The 18384-nt window shown below is 41.6% G+C and overlaps 2 protein-coding genes across 3 annotated transcripts in view; one reads left to right on the top strand and one right to left on the bottom strand.

Annotated features, from left to right (window-relative positions):
• Positions 1-10007, top strand: part of jak1 (Janus kinase 1) — a 118816-nt gene extending 108809 nt beyond the window's left edge. The window contains exon 25 of the mRNA XM_060066509.1: positions 7185-10007. Within this exon, the coding sequence (XP_059922492.1) occupies positions 7185-7286 (102 nt within the window). The 3' untranslated portion in view covers positions 7287-10007. The remainder of the gene's footprint in view (positions 1-7184) is intronic.
• Positions 9561-18384, bottom strand: part of raver2 (ribonucleoprotein, PTB-binding 2) — a 130623-nt gene continuing 121799 nt past the window's right edge. For both annotated transcript variants that reach the window (XM_060066510.1, XM_060066511.1), the window contains exon 16: positions 9561-15413. In XM_060066510.1, the coding sequence (XP_059922493.1) occupies positions 15273-15413 (141 nt within the window). In that variant the 3' untranslated portion in view covers positions 9561-15272. The remainder of the gene's footprint in view (positions 15414-18384) is intronic.

The following is an 18384-nucleotide window of genomic DNA, read 5'->3' as shown; positions in this document are numbered from 1 at the left end:
AACATGATTAATCATTTTTCTGGCAATATACGTTTATGGCAGGAATTTGGTTAATTTGGCCGATTTTAGTCTATAGTTGGTCTCGAAATTACCAATCCGATCTTGCAAAACATGCTATCTACACACAATATACACCATAGGAAAGTTGAGACTCAAAGGAGTCCAATGATATAAGCAAAATCATTTTGTGAGCCTATATTGATTAACTGATTAATTGATTAGATGTAAAGGAATAAGGTCAATAACATACCTTTCCAAGTTACCCACCCCCCACACACACACACACCACACACCACACACACTCTCTATCTAAAATGTATTCATACTTCATCACTTTAGCTATTTGTTTAACTCTTCACTTCATTTGTTTCCGACCATTGTTATTTTTTTAAATGGTGTGCATGTTTACATTGTTCACACCAGCTTGAAGGTGAGCTTAGGTGTATAGGCTTCAGTGTTGTGCAAGTTCATACTGCACTAGCTCAAAGTTCAGTTCACACAGTTCATAATTAACTCTTCTGAATTTTTTAAAAAGTTAAAAGTCCCAGAAAATGAACTGTTCACGTTAGTTTCTTATTTTTTATTATATTATTTTTCATTAGAACCTCCTACCCATTTATCCCTAGCCCCCCAATCATTGCCACTGGCCAAACTAAATTAATTACTGTATAGTAGGGGTGTAATGATACACGTATTTGTACCGAACCGTCACGGTACAGGCACTTCGGGGTGGTTACAGAGGTGGACCGCGGTGCGTAAATGTGGCTTCCATAGCATTAATAGTAAAAGTCTGAGTTCCCCCCGGACCGTTTGGCCAAAGTATACTACTCTGACTCCGTAATCCAACGCCGTCACTACGGAGACCCCTCAGCTTCTCTCTGTCGGCATGTCGGATACGCAATGCAATTCGCCGCCCATATTTGTTGACGACAAACCAAGTAAGAAGTGTTGTAAATAAACTTGCAAAGCTTTCAAATCCTATTTGGAGTTTTATTGGTCCTTAAGGTGCAAAGTAAACAATGTAAAAAGTAATTAAGGTGCAAAGTCAAACCGGAGAAGTGATTCCGGAAAAGATTTTGTTAGAGGACTAATCACAGCCCTTGCCGTCTCCGTTGCGTCGACCAATAGGTCCAATAGGTCCTCCGACAGGCTCTCCGGCTACGGAGAGGGCTCTCCGCGTCTATGTACAGCAGTTTAACATGCACAGGCACCATCAAGGTGTTACTATCACCGTTGCTGTGAGAAATAAAAATGAGCTGTGCAAACCCAGCTCACAACACTATTTCAACCACCCCTGTCTGGGAATTCAGAAATGCAAATGCCATAACCAAGCTTATTGAAAGAAAAGTGAAAAATCAAGATAACCGCGTTAGTTTGAATTGGGTGGAGGAAGTTTGCGGCTGTTGGCTCATGGCTTAACTCTTCGGCAGTATCGGCCCAACAAAGTGATTTAGACAAATTATATTGTTAATGGATGTTTCAGTGAAGCCAGGAGATTCGGTTTGGCCACCCAGACCGGTATTCTCCCTTTTTATTTGGTGAGTGCTATATGCAGCGCTCAACTATAGTTGTGCGATATGACCACAATATCATATCCCGACATAGGTCATTCATCATCCCGATAACGATATCTATCACGATATAGCACATTTTCTGTAAATTCAATGAATAAATAGTTGATATGAAATGACCACATGGAAAGGCCCATTTCGTATTACATTTTGAATCATATACTCGACAAATAGGTAACTTACTCATGATTATTTTTCTCCTTTTATTTAGAACCTTTGTGCAAATTTTCAACTAAGCATGTAACAAAATATTAATGTATAAGTATAAAAAGGCAAACAAAATATAGGCCTAAAATGGGAATATGGTAAAAAATATCAAAACCAACCATATAATACTCCACCAGTAGAACTGTTTGAATTGTAGCAGCAAACAAAAATGAATACAGGCCTAACATAAATATTGGTATTTAGAATTCCAAATGTCAACATGGAACACTTTGAAGTTTAAACTATAGCAGCAAAATAAGGCTCCCAAAAATAGATAAAATATAATATAACAAGTAAAAAAACACTCCTTCAAGCTTGAATTATAGCAGCATTATATGAAAACAACCAAAGTGCCGCAAGCAAAATAAATACATCATACTGTTTGACATAATTATTGCGCAGGTGGTAAAAGAGGATAGTGGTGTTTGAGTTCGGTCTGCGGCATACTTTGCGAAGTACGGTTTTCTGGTCCGTGTCAGACTTTTCATACCCAAACCACGTCCTCGCGACAGAAGTAGCCACTCTTTTAGTTACGAGCTCCTCGTTTTGTCTTGGCTCATGGTTCCCGCGGGTCCTTAAAAAGTCTTAAAAAGTCTTACTTTTTTTGTGTGAAATTAAGGCCATAAATTGTAATTTACTGTAAATTTACTGTAAATTTGCTCTAGGTATTACATTTTGCAGAGGGTTTTTTAAGACTAGGGGAAATTGTCGCAAACAACAAATCAGTGTCTTTTGATTACGGCATTTTCAGGAGTTTTACATTACGTTAACGTTGATCAGTCATCAGTAGGCTAACTGGCTGGCGCTACTTTTAGCTAGTGACGGTTGACATCATTAGGCCAACTTGCACTACTTTCAAGATGGGACGGTGCAAATTCAATGAGAAATGGTTTGAGGAGGATAAGTTTCGGGGTGGTTGGATAAGGCAGGTGACTACGAGGCAAGGTGTCGTTTATGCCGAAAGTCATTCATACTAGGGACCATGATGGGAGCAAAAGCTCTTGAGTCCCACACGAGGTCGCAGAAACATATCCGATACTCCGCAGCAGCTAGCGAGACTACACCGATGCCCGTATTATTTGAAAAAAGAGTTCAGCATCCGTGGCTAGTACTTCACATCAGACGGCGTTAACCAGCTTTGTGTCGCCACAAGAAACCCAGAAGGCGGAGGTATCGTGGGTTCTCCACATGTCGAGCAGACATAATTCCTTCATATCGAACGAGGACATTAGTAGCGTCTTGGCTGCTATGTTCCCAGATTCGGAGTTTGCGAAATCGTTCCCCTGTGGTGAAAACAAAACGGCCTATCTTGCCAAATACGGCATTGCATCTTTCATAAAAAGAGAGCTGGCACGCAGCGTAAACGATAAACGGTACGTTCTCATGTTCGACGAGAGTATGAACAAAACCACTAAAAGCAAACAGATGGATATCCATGTGAGGTACTGGATCACGGACGACAACGACAGCCATGTCATATCGCGGTACTATGGATCACATTTCATGCTGGCTCATTGTAAGTAGTCCAAACAGTAAATTAATTAAATTGTGTGTTTGTGTTAGGGCTTTGACTTTTGCCCAAAAATCATCGCTGTCTAATAAATTCTTCATTCACTGCCTCTTCCTTGGTCATTACAATATTATGAATAGACTGCGTCGGGTTCTCCAACGTCTCTCCCTTTTGGCCTGCCCATAACAGGTTTGAATATTAAGGGATGCCTAATATTCGCTTGAATTTTGATTTATTTTTTGATATTCGAATAACAAAGTTCGGAGTCAAAGTGTGTGTATGTGTGTGTGTGTGTGTGTGTGTGTGTGTGTGTGTGTGTGTGTGTGTGGAGATCACTGGCAGCTGCGTTTACATGGACACATCTGATCCGCGTAGATGTGGAAGAACAGCTCAATCGGAATAGAAAAGGATCATATATAAGCCTCAATCGGGACATGGGTGTTTATGGGTGACACGGGTGGGTTCATGTGTTCGCGTATCGTCGTGTCTGCGCGCTTCCGAGATAACTTTGCAAGAGTACTATTACTACTGCTAGTACTACGGCTACTAGTACTACTAATTACTACTAGTATCACTACACTCAAAATTAGGTTGATGTGTCTTATAAGTGACTAAATAAATTCCCTTTTCTATCAAATAATTTTTCTGACATTTTTGGGGTCTTAATTTATGTGGGGTCTTAATTTATGTGGGGTCTTTAATTATGTGTTGGTCTTAAAATGGTTTTAACATTTCTTAAATTTGACTTTAAAAATGGTGCAAGAACCATGTGGCTGGTTGAAGTCCTTCTCCTGTTCGGAATTACCCCGTTCTGTGTCACGTTCACTCTCCTCCATGTTTGTTTGTGTTGCCTTCATGTGCCATGTGGAAGAACGTAAAGCGTCGTCCAAAGGACAAAGTATTACCGTAAAGAGTGTGATTTGCGACAAGACGAAATAAACGATGGAGCATAATATGAAGCGATAGACGTTTTTATTTCGTCACACATGCCCACGTCATATCGCACAGCCCTACTCAACTATTGTTCTTACGTTTTATTCTTTCTTTCTGTCTTCTTTATTATTCTCTGCAAACTTTGGGACCTATCTCCTTCCTCAATTTTTCCCTTAGAGAGACTATTCCAATTTTAAAATGTTCAGATTAGCTTGGAATCGCTAGTTTCTTTTCAGATTTTTTAAATATTTCATACTTAAGATATTCTACTTTTAAAATACTATTTATTAAAATGGAAGTCAATTCTCTGACACTTACTACTTCAGACTTTGTAACTTGGTTAATATTTTATCGTTAACCTTCGTTCAAAGGTTTAAATAATCAAAACACTTGTATCTTCAATAATCTGGAAACAGAATTTCGATTACCTTTTATACTTTTTCAAAATCACAGTTCTCATCACGGTCTCATTGTTTTACGCTGAGGTTACAGCGCGAGGACATGCAGGCAGCGTCGCCAGATTGGGCAGTTTTTCTCGCTCAATTGGAATACTTTTTTTACGATGTTCAGGCAGCGTTGCCAGAGTTGGTAATTTTTCACGCCCAATTGGACTACTTTTAATAAAGTTAGCATGGAAAAATTAGCATTAGGTGAGTACATACAATTTCGGCTGGTTTAAATAAAAGGATTATTATAATTCTTTCTACAAACCTCAATCAATCATACCTTTCATAAGGCATATCGTTTACTAGCAGCTAGTTCCACTATTACTAACCCTAACCATACAGCTACTACTACTACTTCAGCGACTACTACTACTACTTCTACTTCAGCCACTACTTCAGCTACTACTACTTCAGTTACTACTACCATTACTACTACTACTACTACAGCTAGTACCACTACTACTACTGTCTTCCAGCTTTGACAGTATTACAGTTTAGCTTCCAGCTTTTGTAGCAATGTATTTAAGCACTTGCTTCTTCAGGTAATGTAATTCAGCGTCAGTCAGTTTTTTGAGTTCAGTTTCCAGGTTTTCAGAAGTGCACTGTTATACATTTGACCTTTCAGATTTTTCAGCAGTGCTGGGCAATAAATCCGACCTTTCAGATTCATCAGATCAATTTATTTTACATTTCTGCATTTTTAGCAATGCTTTGCGCTTTTCATTCAGCTGTCACTTTATTGGTTTCCAACCATTTACATTTTCTTGTGCATGTTTACATTGTACTCCATTTAGACTTTTGAACTTTTGTCCAAATCCCTTCACTTGATTTAAGCTGTTGAGTGTTCTCACCGCACCTGCGGTGATTATAGGGCCTACGTGCAACACACCGTAGCAGTGTCGATGTCGGGGTGTCGGACGCCCCTCGGTCGAACCCCTTTTTAGTGTCACTGTGGTTTGTCGTTCACGGAGGTGCTCGGCTCGGCTCTTAACCCGGTCCAACCCAGGTCACTCGGTTAAGTCACTCACAGTTTTTATGAATTCAGCCTTGACCCTTTTTATTAGTTTACGAGCGGGTCAAGGTCACTTGGTCACCATAAAGCCCTGATGTATCTTTTGCCTTGTTTTTATTATTTAAACCTCTTTTACGTTTGCCTTTTTGCCCTCCATACACGTCAGTCACAATCACCCATTGCTTGTATTATGCACCACTTACCATGAGGGATCGGCTGGGAGTGCGTGTCGGTCTGCTTTGCCGGGCCGATGAGTCGTCAGGGAAAAGGACTCGAACGATATGTTAAACTACTACAAATGTAGTCGGATAGATTTATTTTAGGTCCAATAAAAAAAATTTCTTTTACAATTGAGTATAGATTAAGAGAGTGCCCGTTAAGATAAAGAAAGAAAAGATAAATTTTAAGATATCAAGATAAAATAAGGAATCTTAACCAACCAAACTAAAATAAGACTTTGTATCTCAGTCTTAAGCTTATTCAGCCAAAACGGATATCATGTCCTATCTAAAATAAACTAGTATAGACTTCTTATCTCAGTCACCATCTTATTCAGCCAAAATTTGAGATTATGTCCAATGCTAAAATGAACAAATATAGACTTCTTATCTCAGTCACCAGCTTATTCAGCCAAAATTTGAGAAGATGGTCCCGCCTAAGAAGATGGTCAGCTAATTAACCCAAGAAGCTCTCTCTGTCTCTCTCTATGTCTGACTCCCCGAAAACCTCTGAATCACTATCTCCTTAAGCAGAGTCCTGCGTTTGTCTAGGCCCAAATGAGGTGGGGGCCCGATGTGATCTAGCAGTCTGAGTTTCCATAAATTTTTTCAACAAATGTTCCTTTGATATACATTTCTGGGTACTTTTCCTATTTCGCCTGCAGGGCGGCACATGATGCTTGAGCTGATGCAACAGCCATCATAGGTTTACAATATGTTTGTGTTCTCCTTAGGATCACACGCTATAGTCAACGTATGTTGGTCATATCATGGCGCCTAAAGAGACACGCGTCCTTTGTATTCCTCAGTGGTCACCTTATGCAGCCCATGTCTCCCCCACTCCATGTGCTCTTTACCAATGATCGCATTTTGAAGACGGACATCTCGAGTCCTTCTAAATTTCTGCATAATAAGAGATATAAGGTATATATAAAATACCCAAGATTAATATAAGATGTATAAGGCACATATAGGCACAAAATGTCCACATAATAAGATATATAAGGCACACATATATTTGTAAGGTACCTTTTGTTGACTGTGGTTTTGTGTCCTTTTCATGAGTGATTCTGGAGCGGTTAGATGCATCAATACAGTGGGTCCTTTCAGGACACGCGTCAAAGCCATTTAACATTTCTTTACGTCTTAAACTATGTGTCTTTATTAAAACATATTTTCAACCTCACTTTGCCTTACGGCACTCACTTCAGTGCTCTGTGGAACTCGGCTGAAGTGGCTCTGTGTACTGGGCAGTAAACGGTCTGCTGGTCCCTTGTGTTCCCCCAGGTGTACAACCTGATGCGCAAGTGCTGGGAGCATGCCCCAGATATGAGGATCACCTTCCAGCAGCTGATCGAGGACCTGTCCCGCATGCTGCAGAAGCCCTGAGCCCAGAGCTCTTTCGCCAGCTCGGTCCTTCAATAGTACCACACCCCCACGCCCCCTCTTTCCTTGTCCACAGGTGTAACAGAGTTTGCGCTGGATAGACGACACACGCACACTCACTCACTCACTCACTCACACAGTACAACTCAGGAGTCTGGGTTCCAAGGACTACATGTACACAGATGTCCTCTGCTTCTGTTATGTCCTCCAAACTCACTTGCAGCCCTTCTACACATGCACTGTAAATCGGACATTCTCCAGATTATACCCGGAGGGGCTATATGTGTGACAGCAAATGCCAGAACCCGCCCCTCCGGAGTTAATCCGGCCAGGCCCCCAGTATGAAGTCCGGAGAATTCACAACGAGCGAGTGGGCGTGTTGATGTTTCTATCATGCGACTGGCGCGAAACCGGGAGCACGGAGTGTATCTGCTTCGTACTTTTCTCTTCTCGCAATTCCCGCTTCCCACCCTTCTGTTGATATTGTGGATGCGTCGAAATAAAGGTAGTATTTACATCGCCACAAAAAGGGTCAGCATTCGATGTCTTAGCAGCCCCACCCGCCATCTTCGATGTGTTTAAACAAAGCACTGTGACTTCCGCTGCATATTTTTTGCGTCACGTCCGGCCTCCTACACGCTCCAACAAGGCACCACTCCTCTCCCAAGGTATACAGAGTATCTCCAATATGTGTGAACACGTCTGATGCGGCTCATCTCTGGCTGTGTGGTGCATCTGTGAAAGGGCACCTCCGGATCATGTCCGGACCCGATTCCCCAGAGATGATCCGGGGATAGATGATCCGGGGATCATATGCGAAATGCCTATTACGCTTACTTTGGTAGCACTATTTTATCACGCAAATAATGTTTTTATTTTAATGAAATGTACGCCAAATGCATTGAAACTGTATTCCGCTGTAAGAAATACCACTGTGGAAAAAGAAACAGGGCAATTCCCAGATCATTACCTGCATTAAGCTTTTATTTTTATTTTTTAAGTACAAAGAAGGACCCACTTTTTATTTACCTACAAAGGCCCACTGAGAGATCTCTCTCCCTCTATTTCTTTCAAATCCTTAAAAATGTTCCCTCATTTATCTGTATCACTATGATTCAGTTTTTGCCTACTTGATAAGGTTATTTTGCTTGTTATATTTTTTCTCATGGGACATGACTACCGGTATATCCGCTGTAATTTGTCCTCATGGCCCTGAGACCCAACATGATCTATATCTATCATGTAGTATGGCTATATCTGGGGGGAAATTCCGTGAATAAAAGTTTAGGTTTCTGAGGGGGCCTGTGACCTGACCGCGGCCCCACAGTGACTGAGCAGGAGGATGGCTTCGTCCCACCATGGAGGTCTGCAGCCAGTTTCTGCTGCTCTGGGGCCACCGTGTGGCAAAGGATCCATTCAAACAAAGGACTCAACTTCTTACCATCAATTTTTGCACTAGAATGTTATCTCTCTCTCTCTCTCTCTCTCTCTCTCTCTCTCTCTCTCTCTCTCTCTCTCTCTCTCATCTCTCTCTCTCTCTCTCTCTCTCTCTCTCTCTCTCTCTCTCTCTCTCTCTCTCTCTCTCTCTCTCTCTCTCTCTCTCTCTCTCTCTCTCTCTCTCTCTCTCTCTCTCTCTCTCTCTCTCTCTCTCTCTCTCTTCCCCTCCCCCCTCTCCTGTGGTAATTAGAGTCTCATTACAGCCAAGCGGGCGCTTTCATGTCGCTGGTGAAACATGGCCATCGAGAGAGAGAGAGAGAGATTTACAGAAGATTTTCAGCTTCTGTTGGCTCGTCTTTGGATTCCATGTGTTACGAAGAGGTCTTCAGCCAGTAGGTTTTCCAACCCGACACACGGGGACCTCCGGTCCAAACCTTCTCCATGTTGGTATTTAGGTATATTTAGCTTATTTAAACACACAAACTCGTATATCAAAGCAGAACTTTACTATATGGTTATTAAGCGTCTCAATTTATACTAAATAGGCGTGATTATCGTTTTTTTGAACATGAAGGTTCATTTGTGCAATGCTCTCCTGAAGCTCTTCATGTCTCTTCTTTGGGTGACCATACACTAGCTAGCTATCTCCATAAAGGCGCACATTTGAGGGCCACATCGGATAATTTCTTTTAACCAATATGGATATCCAAATTCAGAGAAGATTACTCCCCCTTTTTCTATTTTCAATAAGGACTTATATCAGGATGAGGTTTGAGAAGGATTCGGATTGAGAAGGAAAGGAAACGTGATTCATATATTTTCTTATTTTTTGAAGAGCAATAATGTGATTTATTTTAAAGGACCTTACAATTACATACTATAAAATGTTTTATTCCTGTTCATCCCTTTTCGTTTTTTTTATCCATTTTCAAAATCTAAGCAGAAAGAGACATGTTTATACTATATTATTGTGCATAATAAATGATTTCAGCAGAGGGATTGGTCTGAACCTGGTGATAATTCAAACAAGCCATTTGAGAAAGAATGTCAGGCCTTTATCAAGCGTGCCTTGCATCATCACTATTGTTAAACGTGTGCTCAATGTGATCATATAGCCATTGTTGACAATGAAAAGTGTAAGGTGAACCGTTTATTGTAAGACAATGTTTTTTTATTCAGGAACATAGATTCTTCTGCAAAAAAGACCTTATATATTTTTGAAATAATTGGACTAAAGAATTGCTGTACATACACAAATGTACAATGAAAATAAATAAATAAAATCTGCATTCCTTGCCTTCAAATGTGTCTGCCCAGAAGCTAAAAAGCAAAGAACCATCCATGGTAGTTTTATGTATACTACAATGGTAAGCATGCTGAAATTCAAGTGCTTCTAGAAATCTTATTCAGAGTAAAACAATATCAATATTTCAATATAAAATATTTGAAAATCTAAAGTAAAATTCAAGCCAGAAAAAAGACTGACTAGACTAAATTAAAAAGCAAATTGCACAAATAATTATTCTACCTACATCAGTTAAAATATAAATTGTAACAAGTTCATATTGCAAAGCTTTGTGACCACACAAATATTCCCTTCCCACTGGAAGTCCCTTCTCGCCACCCTCAAGTGTTTTCTAAACAGCGCAGGGGCCAGCGGCTCTGCTTTCTCGGGTGAAGGAGGACGAAGGGCACGTCTCGGAGACCCCTGGCGACCCACATCCACTTTCCCAAAGTCAGTTTCATTAAGCGCGACGAGTGAGCTGCATTGCCAATGCGATGAACGTAGGCCTGCCCAGAGCCATAGAGAGATCTCTATCACTCTGGGCCTGCCTATATATTAATATATGCCCATGTAATAATAATAAGACGTCCAATTATTGTAGCTCCTCCAATGTGACTCACCAACAGTTTTTATAGACCACACTCGCCCCATGCTTTTGACAGGTTGGCATATCTCAACGCTTCAGTGTAAATAGACATGGCGTTTTCCCCTATTCTTGTTCAATTGTTACATACATTACATTTGGAGTCCATAGCAAAGCAGGCCTTGCTCCAACCCATAGAAACACAACTCTATGGCTAAAACTTTCCTATAATAACCAGAGAAATTTTTGATTGACCTTACACGATCCTAGGGAACTGACATCAGCTTGAGAAGAATGGAGGGTTGTTGTGTTTTGGATGAGGTTAGGGCCAAACGAAGCATGAACCAGTCAGAAGATGAAGGGAACACTGTTAAATACATTTGTCTTGAAGCTCAATGCCCCCCCAAAAAATCACAAATAGTTTTAGATTCCCTTTGGTTGTATGTAGACCAGGAGGGCAGAGTAGCCTACAAGAAATGCCCATTATTATAAATGTATGACCATCTTTCTAACTATAAGAAAAAGGAAGGTCTGCAAACTGTTCAAATGCTCCAGAAGTGGATTTATTAACAGGCAATGTTTCGATCGCTAGGGATCTTCATCAGGCCAGATGAAGATTCCTAGCGATCTAAACGTTGCCTGTTAATAAATCCACTTCTGAAGCATTTAAACATTGTGCAGACCTTCCTTTTTCTTATATTCAACACTATTGTCTAGCACCTGTGGATTACCTTTGGATGTGCGCACCACCCCTCTTTTAAAGACATCTTTCTCAATTTCCCATAATCGTAACTTGGTGTCACTTTATTACAACTAATAAGTATAGCTCATTTGGATATAAATATTTTCCAAAGTAAACTTTACCTTAAAAAATATGTCACAATTTCTCTTAACTTTAAATGAAAGTCCCCTACCACATAGTAACCAGTAGATGGCTCCCTTTCACTTTAAATTCATGAACCTCATAACGGAAATATACATAAATAAGAAAAGAGAGTTCAGAATTCTGAGAATAAAGTCAGAATTCCATAGTTCTGACTTTTTTCCCAGAATTCTGACTTTAATCTCAGATTTCTGAGAATAAAGTCAGAACTATTTTTTTTCTTTTGTGAGGCCTTCCATACAATTTCGTCGTGCACCATTCGCCCTCAAATAAATAAAAGATGTTGCAACACAATGGCACATTTTTAACTTGTAGGGAAGGTAGAATACATTTTCATTAGCCCTTTTAAACTGGCAACATTAAAACTGCTTCAAAGCTGGTTCTCATCTGTATGCCCGTGGCGCTGCTCAGACTTGCAGCTGAATACAAGACGGCTGTCAGGTGTCATTGACTACTAGTGACAGGAAGTGTTCATATTGGCCCGTAGAGGATGTGGCACTGGTGAGACTAAGTCTGGGTTTCTTTATTTATTTGGACTGCAGGCAGTGATCATTACAACAGACAACCTGTCTAAACCAGAGACCCAGGATGTGCGTCCCCTGGCCAGTGGGAATGGTACACCTTCAAACATGTGAAAGTTAGCCCTATAGTATTATTATTCACTTGTTATTATTACTATCAAAGTATAATGCAATAAATTAATGATGTGGCCAAACAAGATGTCTGTTGATTTATTGAAAGGCTGCTGCAGGCTTATTACTTGGAAATGCATACCAGATACAGCCTGGGAGTCACTGCTTCTGTCTGTTTGTCTAAAAGCTACTGGTGTAAAGTACTGTGTTGGAGGTGTGGCTGCAGAGCAGTACTATATGCTTTACTCAGAGAGAGAGAGAGAGAGAGAGAGAGAGAGAGAGAGATGAAATTCAGTGAGATGGAGAAGACTTGTTGGTTGAGAGAAAAAGAGATGGCGTGAGAGTGAACTGGTGCAGGCTCTGAGATATTCAGATTTATTTTATTCCCCTTCCAACTTCAATATCAGACAGAGACACACACACACAGACACAGACACACACACACACACACACACACACACACACACACACACACACACACACACACACACACACACACACTGGAATGGAGAGGGGCTGGAGCACAGAACCAACAGACCAGGCTTAGAGTGCCTGAATGCATGGTGACGGCAAAGCGACAGGAAGCTGCAAGACTGCTGCCTCAGCTGTCCACCAACACAGAGCCAGCACCGTCGGAGATGCCACGGCGATCAACAAACTACCCCAGAGATACGATCGGCCTAAAGCACCATACGCAAACATCCGCCCGCACCCACACAACTTGCAAAAACAGTGGCGAGTCGTGATATCCAGCTTGCTGGTGGAGTCCTGTCCATCACGTGATTTAAAACTCCAGAGTGGTAAAAGTGGTAGGTTGTTGGAAGATAAAAAAAACTGGCTCCTTCTTCTAGTGATCCGACTACATGGACATCAAAGTGGCAGGAACCACGCCAACAAGCCAAAGGAAACTTTCCAAATGATTGGTTCTCATTCCAAAATGATCTGTGTAATCAAAAAAGGTCCCTGCCTTATTCTCCTGAACAGAAATGCGAAATTAGTGCACGATGACGCTGTGGGAGGGAATGTACGTGGCGCCTATGTCGGGGCCCTCATTAAACACAGGGGGACCCTGATTAAACAAAGCTCACTCATATTGACGAGAAGACGGAGTGGGTCCGGTTTGTGTACATGATGATTCAGAGAGCCAAAGGGACATTGAGAGAGTATTGATGGAAAGTTGTAAATAAACATAACATATCTAAAGGAAAGGCCTTTCCTTTGGTCTAGTCAGTTATTGTGAAACCATAGTGTGTGGGGGAGTGGGATTATTGCACTCATCAATGTTGCCTCCTGCTGGTGATGAGCAAAGCCTGGGGCATACTGTGATGATAGGCTAATGCCTGGCATGTGTGGACCACGCCCGCCAAGCTGGCATTGTTTCCATGGCAACTATAGGTGTAATATCCTGTTGCTTCGATGAATGAATACACATTGATAAGTGTATACAAGTGTAATTTACCAAGCCATAAAAGGTAGAGAGTGACAGTAAACGGCTGATGATATGTCTCGTTATTGCCTTTATGGGATTGGCAGTCTGTCCCAGTGTGAGAGATATCGACAACGCAAAATTGAACACAATCACATCAAAACTAGGGGAAATCATTAAGAGTAGGTCAGAGAGTGAGTGTGAGAGACAGACAGAGACATCCAACATAATGAAGTCAATCATTAAAGTATGTTTTAAATGAACTTGCAACCTGAATTAGGATCTTGAGGGTTTGGGACAGACTAAATATTGCAGGTTTAAAAGTATTTTTGAAAAATGAATGAAAGAAAAAAAGCCATTCTTGTGGTGGTTGCAACAGAGTGTTGTGTCTTGCTTTCATTCATTACTCATAACCATTCCAGAACTAATGGGTAACTAACACCATTAATAACATTAGTATCCTATATCTGAACTGGAAGTGTGTGTCCTATATTAAAGTGCGCTATGTACACAATCTATTTATTGAATGGCGGTCAAAGTGATGATGTCATTGGCTTTTGTCTTTATGTCCCGAGTCGAGAGTTTTCATTGGCTGTATTTGTCGTTCCTGATGTACCCCTGTCAACATTGGGATAAAAATGGCTAATCGTTTCCTAAAATGTAAATACAATATATATTCATAAATATACATACGGATACACAGACGGAAATGAGGGCAGTTCATCAAACTATAGCGGAAACACACTCTTAAAGTCTCACACACACACACAAAACCTCTTACATACTCTCGCATGTATAAATCGTACCATGTACCCAAAGATATGTACACATTCAAACATATGAGTTTCTCTCTCTTTCGCTTTCTCTCTCACTCATACACCAACCCACACACACACACACACACACACACACACACACACACACACACACAACACAAGAATGACTTGAGGGATGATGGCAGTGTATTCACTGGTTTCTGTTCTACGGTTGTTTGTGTGAGAGTATATTTGTGATTATGAAAGTTTGTTTTACACCCTAAACAGTCAGCTATAACTGGATGACACACACACGCACGCGCGCACGCATGCACGCACGCACGCACGCACACACTTTGGAGTAAAAGTTGTGCAGTCCGGGAAATAATGAAGAAACTACAGAGAAAGCGGACATTTGTGTGTGTGAGGCAACAGTTCAACAGATAGAATGTCCTATGCCTTCCTAGCGAAGGTGCGACTGCTAGGCCAGCTAAACACAGAGAGAACCCTAACTGGAAATAGTCTTTAGATCATGTCGGAAGGCAGACAGTTAGGCAGTTCAAATACAAAAGCAGAGTATACGCTTTAAGATCACGGCACGTTAAAAATTTGTTTGTAGTAGGTAAAAAAAAACATTCACACATCGACTGAGAAGAAGGTCAATTAAGTTAAAGAGTTAAGGCTTCAAGAGGACGAAAGCAACTCTGTGTGTGTGTGTGTGTGTCTATGTATGTGGGTGTGAGTGTGTGTTTGTCAGGGCGCGTGTGTGCGTGTGTACACACAATCTTATAAAACAATAAGTCTTGTTTTTACCTAAGCCACGTTGTTTCGCCATTTTGTGTATCACACAAGATCCGCTGTGGAAAGGGTGTGTGTAAGGAGGGGTGGGGGGTGGTCTATGACATTGTGTAAAGGGAGCAGTACAGCAGGGACAATGTGCTTCTTTCCTTTTGCCCGGGCCCGAAGGTGCTGCTGTTGCCGCCGCCCACTAAAGCCTCTTCCTCTTGAAGTAGTCGGCGTACTGGCCTCCGAGGCCCTGGGAGTGCTGTCCGATGTAGGCCCCTTCTGATGAGGTCACTTCCTGCACTGCTAACTGGGGGTACTCCCTCTTTTGGCCCCTTGCCTGATTCTGGGGAATAAGGGTTGGCATGGGAACAGGGTTCAGTGGACAAAAATGTATCTTGTTATAATGGTTGTTGTTGCTATTATATAATCACATGATGAGTCTAATACATGCACATTGAAAAGAGGGCGGCTTAAACCTAATTTACAGTTGAAGTGAGAGTAGTTGCACTGCGCAAGCCGGCACACACCCAAAATGGCACCATCACAGCCCAAGAGAAATGTTAATTTGGCCATTTGGTGCACCTCTGACATTTTTAAGCCTGCAGCAAGCAGGGTGCGCAAACTTCGCGTCCACAGCGATGTTACTGCTAAACGATGACATGCCGTCATTTCAATATTCAAGCCATATATTTTTTAAATATCTCCTACAGTTTATGACTGCTGGCAATACTAGTAGCCTTCTGGAAATACCTCAATAACTATCTGAGGTCTAAAAGTTTTATGCAGAAAATATTCTGGGGTTGTTAGCAAATTTATTTGAAAATGAAATAAATATATTATATACTCTTAATAAAAGTTACATAATGCCTTCACAGTAATGATTGAATGTAGAAGTCATTACAGTGAACAGCACTCACTTCCTTCATATGTTATATTACTTATGGCGTACTTAATCAAACGTAATCATAACTGTTTCTAAGTCCCAACTCCTGTCAGGACCCGATCCATTTTAATGGATTTAATGGATCCATAAAATAAATCTTCTTTTTAGTTATGGGGTTTGCGGTTTTGGTTGGATTATTAAGCCCATTCAGTGTGAGGCATAGATTTTTTGTGATTTAAGGAGCCTTTCGATTTCAATTTGTACGTTTATGAAGGGATTATATTGTAGCATTTTGGAGGGTATTTCTGTTTGGACCTGGACCATTTAAATATTGACATGAATGTAATGAACTGGGGTCTCATTTATAACCGTTGCGTACGCACAAAACGGGGCTGAAATTGGCGTACGTGACTTTCCACGCCATGGTTGTGATCTATAAAAAACCAACTTGACGGGAAAATGTGGCCAGCCCTAAGCAAACTCTGACCCATGCGTACGCATGGTTTGGAGGAAAAGGAGAATTGGCGACACAGATGGTGTGGTGGTGAACTGAAGTCAGACCGAAGAATTGTAGAGTGAGAAGAACGATTATGTTTTATCATCGCCCTTCATAAATTTAATTTCAAACCGTATCATGCGTTAAATCCTAATCAGAATAATTTAAATCAACTGCGTTATTTCTCAGTTATTACTCCAGAAACATAAAAAAGAATTCTCTATATTTAATCCCGTCACTCCATACTGTCCACTGACGGCGCGACTGCATGGAATAAAGCATCTGTCCAACATGTGTCAATAACATAATATTTGTATGTGACACTGTAAACACATAATCAAATGTCAATTAAATCCCAAGTGTGGAAAACCAAGCCACACTCCTCATCACAAACGTTGTCCGTTACTCTTGATGCTTTTCATGACAAATCACGCATTAAAAAGGGGTTATGTTCAAGAACATTTTACGTGGGTGATTACAAACTGATTATCCAAGGTGTTCTCGTCAGTCTTATTACCGTAACCCTATAAATACAGAGGTCTGCGCCGTGGTAATGCTGCACTATAGGGCACTTCTGGCGGACCATGCAAATATGGCGACACATTAGTGCCATAATTCACTAATGTGATCAGGGACGCAGGAAGTGGGGTGCTCCGGGTGCTGCAGCTACTACAACACTTGAACTCAGGCAATGCCGCGTTTTTTTATTTTTTTTCTCCGTCATTCGATTACATACAGCACCCAGTGCCGCCGCTCTTATAACGTGCGCATCACGCTGCGCGTTATAGGAGCGTTTATTACCCCCCCCCCCCCCCCCCCCGCTCAACAATTCAGTAGTCAGCACCCCCCCTTCATATGACTTCCTGCGTCCCTGAATGTGATAAAAGATGCATTCGGGCGTATTATATTATTCCACACGCGTAGATATTAACTGCGAGCGCGCAAATGATCTCTGCGCGCGCAAAACAGCCTCTCTCGCGCGCAAATTACCTCAGCGCGCGCAAAACAGCCTCGCTCGAATTTAATTTTGGCACTATGGGGGAAGGAACCAAGGCAGGGCGGGCTTTCCTATGATTGGCCGTTTCTGAAGCGCGATATTTGATTGACAGCCCTCCTCAGCCCTCCTCTCATTCAATTCTGAATTGTACAGTAAATGGCTGAAACGATAGTTACGTATTGTAACTCCAGATTCTATGAGTATAGGCGCAGCCTTTGAAGTGTCGGCCTCATTGTCCTTTAAATAGCTGAAGAAAAGCTGTTTATTGGGAGCAGAACGTCCGCCGGCGCCCGACTATGTTTGCGAAATGCGGACGTCGTTGAGGCTCGCCGCACGCGGACGTAATTGAGGCCCACGCTGTTGGTGGTCGGGGATTACAAATTTTTCAGTGCTACGGCTCACGCCTAGCGATAACCCAATAGCGATAGCCTTAAAAGGCTGCGCCTATACTCATAGAATCTAGAGTTACAATAAGTAACTATCGTTTCAGCCATTTACTGTACAATTCAGAATTGAATGAGAGGAGGGCTGAGGAGGGCTGTCAATCAAATATCGCGCTTCAGAAACGGCCAATCATAGGAAAGCCCGCCCTGCCTTGGTTCCCTCCCGCATAGTGCCAAAATTAAATTCGAGCGAGAGCGTAAAAACATCTTTCGCGAGAGGTTTTGCGCACGCTGAGGTAATTTGCGCGCGCGAGAGGCTGTTTTGCGCGCGCTGAGGTAATTTGCACGCGCGAGAGGCTGTTTTGCGCGCGCAGAGATCATTTGCGCGCTCACAGTTAATATCTACGTGTGTGGAATAATATAATACGCCCAAATGCATCTTTTATCACATTATTGAATTATGGCACTAATGTGTCGCCATATGCAAATGGCAGGATTCGGAGGGAGAGGGTATTTAGGGACCATAACAATTTATTGGTAGGCTACATAAAAATA

Source organism: Gadus macrocephalus, chromosome 12 (assembly GCF_031168955.1).
Source record: "Gadus macrocephalus chromosome 12, ASM3116895v1".
NCBI lineage: Eukaryota > Metazoa > Chordata > Actinopteri > Gadiformes > Gadidae > Gadus > Gadus macrocephalus.
The sequence above is the reverse complement of the archived record's forward strand: the minus strand, read 5'-3'. Positions and strand labels throughout refer to the sequence as shown.